The following is an 8,509-nucleotide window of genomic DNA, read 5'->3' as shown; positions in this document are numbered from 1 at the left end:
ATCCTCGCAAAGATCCTATAAAATTGGCTCGTCAGATATCGTTTCCCAAAACCAATCTGTACTTTCTGCAAAAAAGTCCCTCCTGTCTCAGAAAATGTGCTCTCTGCGAAATGCAGCTTGTTCCAAATCTTCCAACAGGGCAAAATCAGGCATCTCTCATTCGATTTCCCATTATCTCAGTCTTTTATAGTATTTACACAATGGTTTCACTTTCACACGTGCCCTGTTATTTAACAAATGACTGTACATTATATGGATTATTATCGTAAAAATTCACTGATTGAGAATACAAGTAAATCGGAAAATTATTAAATTATTAGGCCTAGTCTCACAATTTCACACATTTTCAAAATATATTTTCCCTATTCTATAGTTGACAAGCAGTTCCTTCATTCCACCACTTGGTACTGTGCGTACACATGGTAATGTCTGTACGTACACACTCAAGCAAACATTTATATTGATAAATCCAAAGATTACGGATATACTGACAAGATGAATGTCTCTCTGCCCTAACAATGGGAGTCATTGTCCACAAAGCGGCACAGCAGGCTGTCTAGCTCCCGCCTATCCTTTCTTTGGATTGGTGGATACATCTCATTATTGTGATAATTGTTTGGATGAGGGATGTTGATGCCAACCGACTGTATTCGATGGAGGGAGAGGCTTTGCTACTAGCCTCATGGCATGAATATGCATAACCATCTTGAGACGACTCTGATATAAAGGTTTTTTTCTCAAAGTTTCTGGGATGTCATGTGTCCTACTTACAGTATGTCAGTACACTTGTAACAACTTAAGCATTACGAAAATTCTATTCGATCAAATAAACCTAAAGTAGCAAATAAGCCCTACATTTTTATGTTGACCAAATTCAACACTCTCATTGACCTCCATACAAAAACTGGTTGGTGAAACAACAAAAACGCTGGAGAGAGACAGATTTTCCCCCGAATTGGGCCTCTCTCTTCCTCTCTGATAAATCTCACACTTTGCATTGAAATGAGCTCACACATGGCTTACACACAGATTTGTGCCTATGCATGATTGATAAATGAAGCCCCAGAAGAGTTATTACTGTGAATCCTTGTAATGTTGTATCAGTTAATATTTGTTTATGTGTCAATTAATCCTGAAAGGGATGGGTCACTAACTGCCGATTTGACACAAAAATAAAATGTATTTCATTCATTAATTTAACACACACACACTTCTACACTTTTTACAGTCTGTTTCACAATAAACAGCAGCTTTTTGGAGGTCTGTTTGGGAAACAGCTCTGGGACTGATAATTTAAAAAATACTGTGATCATAATTCTGATTTAAGAAACATTTTGGGATAAGCCAGAGCCATAGATTTAGATATATTGCTGTAGGATAAGACAGATACATATATTTAGATATATTGCTATAGGATAACAGATACATATATTTAGATATATTGCTATAGGATAACAGATACATATATTTAGATATATTGCTATAGGATAACATATACATATATTTAGATATATTGCTATAGGATAACAGATACATATATTTAGATATATTGCTATAGGATAACAGATACATATATTTAGATATATTGCTATAGGATAACAGATACATATATTTAGATACATTTCTATAGGATAACAGATACATATATTTAGATATATTGCTATAGGATAACAGATACATATATTTAGATATATTGCTATAGGATAACAGATACATATATTTAGATACATTTCTATGGGATAAGACAGAATCTGGTGCCTTGGCAGAGGATCAAGTTTCAACTGAATTCCAAGTATGGCTTCCATTTAGATCGTTACAGTACAAGAGATTCCATGGACATCAAACAATAATGGTTTTCCTTGAAAGCAGCCTAAACACATACAATTATTTGTTTAGGCAAGCAATTGATCATAGGTTATTTAGTCTAAAGTTTAAACAACATATCAAACCAACAAATTCACCAAGTTGGCCCCTTGCCCCAACTCAATTTATAATCAGTTAAACTAGATATTGAATGTATTGAACCTGCAAGTAAGCCTTTCAGTGTACTTTACAATGTGTATCCTGTGCCTATGACAAACGTCATAATCAGCAGGACATTACAAAACAATAATGCCACACCATCTCTCTTTGAAGTGTATAATAGATTATATATCTCTATTGCCCAGCTTTGAGTATGTGGGTGTGGTAGGCTACCACTCCACTACTTACCAGGACTGAAATAGCTGGAGGTTGCTATTTCTGTCATTACATAAACGTCTCAATAAAATTGCTTTATTACTACAGATGTATATTTGTTTAGTGGCTGTTGTGGACTGGAATCCCCCAGTGGTTTACTGAGAGGTGTGTGTGTGCATGTGTGCGTGTGTGTGTGTGTGTGTGTGTGTGTGTGTGTGTGTGTGTGTGTGTGTGTGTGTGTGTGTGTGTGTGTGTGTGTGTGTGTGTGTGTGTGTGTGTGTGTATGCATGCGGAGTAGACACACAAACACTCCACCCCCACCCCCACACTCCTCCAGACAGACCCCATAAATGTAACAATTAACAGGGCTTCTTGCTCGACAAACAGGTGAGTATGTTGGGAATGTAGCACATCCCACTGTGTAGTCTGGGCCAGGACGTATCAATTTGCATAAAACACCACTCTGACTCTTGATTGGGTGGAGGAGTAGCTCTCAAATTAAACTCTGCAGAAACTTAACAGCAAAGCCTACTGAGAATGAAAAGGGAAGCAATTCTACACAGTTATAATACCAATTATAGGCCTACCAAGACATCGAAATCAAATGAAATATTGAATAAACAGTTTAGATCGTGAAGTTTCCAGCGGTTACTTTCTAAAAGATAACCCATTCATAGACTAACTACCTTTAGTGCCTATTGATGAAAGTATCTTCTGGCGGGGGAGTTTTGTTAATTAAGAGCCCCGACGCTCGTTCTGAACGTTAAAATGCATCGCTTGCGGTATGGTTTTGGAAACATAAGGAACGTATCTTTAATATCAGTAAGAAATAATAATAATATATATTTTTTTAAAGGTTAAATTACTACACACCTTTATAGGGTTAATGTTCCCACACGGTCATTTTTCCATGTTACAGCCCTTGTTTACAGAAAAACTGACGTAATACAGAGGTGTAACTTTGCTAATTAGCTATCTGCGTCTCAGAACAAATGTGTTGTCACTGAAAAATACTATTGGTTGCAACTGTGTTAAAACCGAGACAGATGTTGGCATTTTGTGAAGTTATTTTAAAGTGATATTTAAGTAGAGGGCTTTATGTTTCTAGAACCATACCGCAATTGTGAATCTATTCACGTTTAGATGGACTATTTGGCTGTTTTGGTTTCCAGAGCCATTTCGCCTCTCAACAAAACATGTAAGGTCCTAGGACTATAAGGAGGAATGTTAGGCTACTGTAGTACATTATTAGACTAGGGAGAAGATGGCATAGTCCAATGATAAGCAACTAGATTCAGTCACAGGACGATTTTTGTCTGAGCGCATGGTCAGAGGGCCTGAACATATTTATAGAAATTTGCAGCAAATTGACCACAAGTAAACCCAAAAAGAGATTGTATTTGAAAATAACATAAACATTTCATAACTTGATTACATTGAGACATGATCACGTAAGTCTCTCTTTTTATTCGTAGGAATACTTGTAACTACAGATTTACTAAATTATTGGTGAAGGAAAAAAAAACAATATTGGGACGGTTTTGGCCTGGGGCCGCCTGTGGCCTATTCAGTTTGAATTGTCTCCCACTGCGTCGCAGCTGCAAACCACACTGCTCCTGCTCCCCTCTCGCCCATGGAAAGAAATTAGACACTATCCTCACAACACTCCTCCCCTCCCTCTCAAACTTGGAGCTTTCTCCCACTTTTACCATGTTCTTCTGTAGCCTATACCCGGTCTTCTTCGATGCAGCCTATGTTTTCCTCCTTATCATGGCTGGCTGTTGATGGAACAAACAGGTCGCTGGACCGCATCTAAAGCACAATCGAAACATCAATGCCAGTGACATTTTTTCAATCTCTTGATTTTGGTTAGATGAAATATGCGATGTCCGCGTGTGAGCCGGGTTCTTTTTCTGCTACATTCTGTTTTGTTTTTGGCTGCCAGCCATGTCGAGTTCTCGCTGCCTGGTAGCCTCTCTCCAGACGAAGAACAAGGTCAGTGTGTCTCAGTTGTTACAACTAGCCTAGTCTATAATTACTGCAACAATGTTGCGATTTTATTGTTGCAATTTCACATTCAATGCAACAAACAGCGCACATCGTAGTTAGCCATTACAAGGTTAGTGCATGCATTTGTGCATAATTTTAGCCAAGTGGCAGGTTGATCAATTAATTTATAATTTGATAAATGATTAACTGATTGATCTGGAAATTATAATTTAAGTATTGGATCAATTCAGTGTAGTGGTTATTTGTATCCAACTGGCCTAATGTTATTACTTTTCCATGTTATCCGCAGGTCGCTTTCTCCAGTCCCAGTCGGATGTGTCCATGGTTCATCCAGTCAAAGTTGACAGCGATGGACAGTTTCTCTCCCACTCTCTAGCACACCGCTTTGAGCGCGTGCGGCACAAACGAGACTTGGGGCCTTTGGAGGGACGCGTTTATTATAAGGTGACCTACAAAGGTCGCAATTTGTTTTTTAATCTAACAGTCAACAACTATTTGGTGTCGAACAAATATGTTCTGGAGTGGCGGAACGGAAGTCTGAACCGGACTGAGCACCGTACCACTGGGGAGAATGCGTGCCACCTGATCGGCACCGTGACGGATCCTACTAATGCGCGCGGGACAGCCGCCATCAGCACCTGTGAAGGCTTGGTAAGAAACCAGGATACTGACCATGATTGGAATTTAACTCCATGTCATCTTTAACTGTTTTCACTGGTTTTAAGACATATCCAGACAGGACGTATACGTCTCGCCAATGTCTGCACGATGTAACATGATACATCGCGCTGATGTAAAATAAGCTTGACATAAATAAATACAAATGAAATGTAGTATGGAGAGCGTTTGCACATTGGCAAGATGTCACCGAGGTGTCGGCATTAGATAACATTTCAGGCGCGGATTGGAGGATGCATGTCAACGCTGTTAAATTATACTGGCAATAATGAAAAACAATAAGCTTTATATTTTAGTCATTTAGCCGACCCAAGCGCATACATTTTTGTATTTTTCATACTTATCCCCGTGGAATCGAACCCACAAGCACCATGCTCTACCAACTGAGCTACATGGGACTATACTAGACTATACGTGATTTTGTTTGGGGGTAAACTGAAGAGAGAAGATTCAAGTTTATTAGGCTATTGCTATACCATGTTAAAACTCTTAAGGATCCGCCCCTTTTTTTCAATCTTCGCCTGAAATGACAACCTCAAATCTAACTGCCCGTAGCTCAGGCCCTGAAGCAAGGATATGCATATTCTTGGTACCATTTGAAAGGAAACACTTTGAAGTTTGTGGAAATGTGAAATTAATGTAGGAGAATATAACACAATAGACCTGGTAAAAGATAATACAAAGAAAAAAACAACTGCTCTTTTGTGACACTTGTCCCCAGTCAGCGTGCACACTTTTAGCCGAGGTATCAAAATGTGTAGGGAATATATCGTTTAGAGAGCATTTTTGCACATTGGCAAGACAACACCCGAGACATTCGAATAGAATGTTGATGCCTGGCCGACATATAAACATCTGCAAGACATCTTGTCAATGTGCTAACGCTCTCCATACTACAGCTTCCCCGTTACTACTTTGGGCAGACATACAATACCAGTAAAAAGTTTGGACACACCTACTCATTCAAGGGTTTTTCTTTATTTTTACTATTTTCTACATTGTAGAATAATAGTGAAGACATCAAATCTATGAAATAACACATATGGAATCATGTAGTAACCCAAACTTTTTTTAAACAAATCTTAAACACATTCTTAGCATTCTCTCAACAAGCTTCATGCGATAGTCACCTGGAATGCTTTTCCAACTGTCTTGAAGGAGTTCCCACATATTCTGAGCACTTTTTGGATACTTTTCCTTCACTCTGCGGTTCAACTCATCCCAAACCATCTCAACTGGGATGAAGTTGGGTGACTGTGGAGGCCAGGTCATCTGATGAAGCGCTCCATCACTCTCCTTCTTGGTCAAATAGCCCTTGCACAGCCTGGATGTGTGTTTTAGGTCATTGTCTTGTTGAAAAATAAATGATAGTCTCATGAAGCGCAAACCAGATGAGATGGTGTATCACTGCAGAATGCTGTGGTAGCCATGCTGGTGAAGTGTGCCTTGAATTCTAAATAATCATTGACAGTGTCGCCAGCAAAGCACCATCACACCTCTTCCTCCGTGCTTCATGGTGGGAACCATACATGTGGAGATCATCCGTTCACCTACTCTGCGTCTCCCAAAGACACAGCAGTTGGAACCAAAAATCTCAAATTTGGACTTGGCTTTTTACCAAATAGGGCTATATTCTGTATAGCAACCCTACCTTGTCACAACTAAACTGATTGGTTCAAATGCATTAAGAAGGAAAGAAATTCCACAACTTAACTTTTAACAAGGCACACCTGTTAATTGAAATGCATTCCAGGTGACTACCTCATGAAGCTGGTTGAGACAATGCCAAGAATGTGCAAAGCTGTCATCAAGACAAAGGGTGGCTACTTTGAAGAATCTCAAATATAAAATAAGATTTTGATGTGTTTAACATTTTTTTGGTTACTACATGTTTCCATATGTGTTATTTCATCATTTTGATGTCTTTACTATTATTCTACAATGTAGAAAATAGTCAAAATAAAGAAAAACCATAGAATGAGTAAGTGTGTCCAAACGTTTGACTGGTACTGGTATGTGTGCTATCTGGGTCCCAATTTTGAAGTCTACAAGATCTACGGCCAACTCTGTGATGCTGAGCGGCCATGTGATGGTGCAGCGCGAATGCATTTCAACCTCCTACACTCACAGCCGCCCTCCCGCCAACCTTCTAAATGGAACGTAATCTACTAACAATATACCACTGTCAGGCCGACATCGGCGAGGTGTATGTGCGCTGTCTGAGTAGTTGGGCCAGTGTAATCCTTCTCCAATGCATCCTAATACTTTTCTCTGTCATTCAGTGATCAATATAAGGCTTCACAAATGAACCACATTGAGAAGCAAGTAAAGATAACTGAAATAAGGAGATATGTACCCTCAATATGATTTAGCCACATTGATTTAGATAGGACATTTTGTATGTGTAATTTCTTGCCCTGTTTACCATTCACATATTATAGAAGCGGCTGCCTCCCCAAGGTCAGACTAACTTCTTTAAAATATACAGGAGAGAGACATCAGAGAAGTAGTAAAATATGCAGTAGAGGATGTGGTCTGGCTGGTCACAGTTGAGCAAACCCTCAGACTGACAGTACTTCGTCTGTTGGTCCGGCCTTCAAAGATTTCCTGACTGTTTGCAGAAGGTCTTTAGCTTCGTAGCCCCCAAACGTCTGCATCCGCCGCCTCTTCTCGGTCTACTGGGAGACTCTGGCTCACTTGCATGCTCTTTCTCTCCTCCTTCTCTCCCTTCTCACCCGTCTTCTCCCACATTTGTCTTCTACTCTCAGCTCTCTCTCCCTGAATCTGCAGTGTTATGTTTCTCTTTGTTTGACCACAGAGAGTAAGTTTGAGAATGTGGCTTCTATGGCTACTACTTACAAAGAGGCTGAAATAAAACTTGGATTAGTGTCACACACAAACACAAGGCAGCAGTATTTTTAGAATTCTTGTATGTTTCTTATAAGAAACCTACTTTTATCTACAAAGGAAAGGAAGACTTACATTTTTATCACAATGACAGTTGAGTTTTTCTCTCTGTCTGCTGACCAGAAAACAGCTGGACAGCAGAGAGCGACAAAGGGGAGACTTCCGTATTGTCCCTGATTTATTTACTGTAGTGGAATTACCAAGAGGATAAGGAAGAGGAGGAACTTCCCTCTGTATTTGATCAGACTTGTCAGTAAATGGCCTGTGATGGATGTCTCTCAGTGTTTACTCTTGTCACATCAGGAATGCCTCTGCTGCAAGGTCTTGTCTCAGTGTCTGTCAGTCATGTTTGGTTTGCAGTCGCTCAGTAAGCCAAACCTTGTAAATACATGTCATTGAGTATATACAGCTGTTGTGATTGTGAATGCATTTGGGTTAGAGCAAAGAGACAGGGAATGTGCAAAGACCTCCCTGCATTTGTTATCCAGTTGCTCCTAAATGTTTCCTAGGCTGTGACCCCAGTGAGATCACACCAGATCGACTTCAGTATTCAACGTTTCTCCAGGTCCTCAGGACGTTAGGAGATGCCGTCAATGCTGTCCACTAGGGGCAATGTGAGCGCGTATTGCCATCTTGTAGGCTCGCGGCTTGCTACAGTGTTGTGGATGGGGATAGAGGATGGGCTTAAACCATATGCTTCGGCTTTGAGGATCGCAGGTTCAATCCCGGTGGCGGG

At 39.9% G+C, this 8,509-nt stretch overlaps 1 protein-coding gene across 1 annotated transcript in view; it reads left to right on the top strand.

The window, feature by feature from the left end:
* Window positions 1-3,347: 3,347 nt before the first annotated feature.
* LOC109882759 (A disintegrin and metalloproteinase with thrombospondin motifs 12) overlaps window positions 3,348-8,509 on the top strand; it is a 52,235-nt gene continuing 47,073 nt past the window's right edge. Inside the window, exons 1-2 of the mRNA XM_020474851.2 lie at window positions 3,348-4,173; window positions 4,478-4,839. Of these exons, the coding sequence (XP_020330440.1) occupies window positions 4,059-4,173; window positions 4,478-4,839 (477 nt within the window). The 5' untranslated portion in view covers window positions 3,348-4,058. The remainder of the gene's footprint in view (window positions 4,174-4,477; window positions 4,840-8,509) is intronic.

This window comes from Oncorhynchus kisutch, linkage group LG3, assembly GCF_002021735.2.
Source record: "Oncorhynchus kisutch isolate 150728-3 linkage group LG3, Okis_V2, whole genome shotgun sequence".
NCBI lineage: Eukaryota > Metazoa > Chordata > Actinopteri > Salmoniformes > Salmonidae > Oncorhynchus > Oncorhynchus kisutch.
The sequence above is the reverse complement of the archived record's forward strand: the minus strand, read 5'-3'. Positions and strand labels throughout refer to the sequence as shown.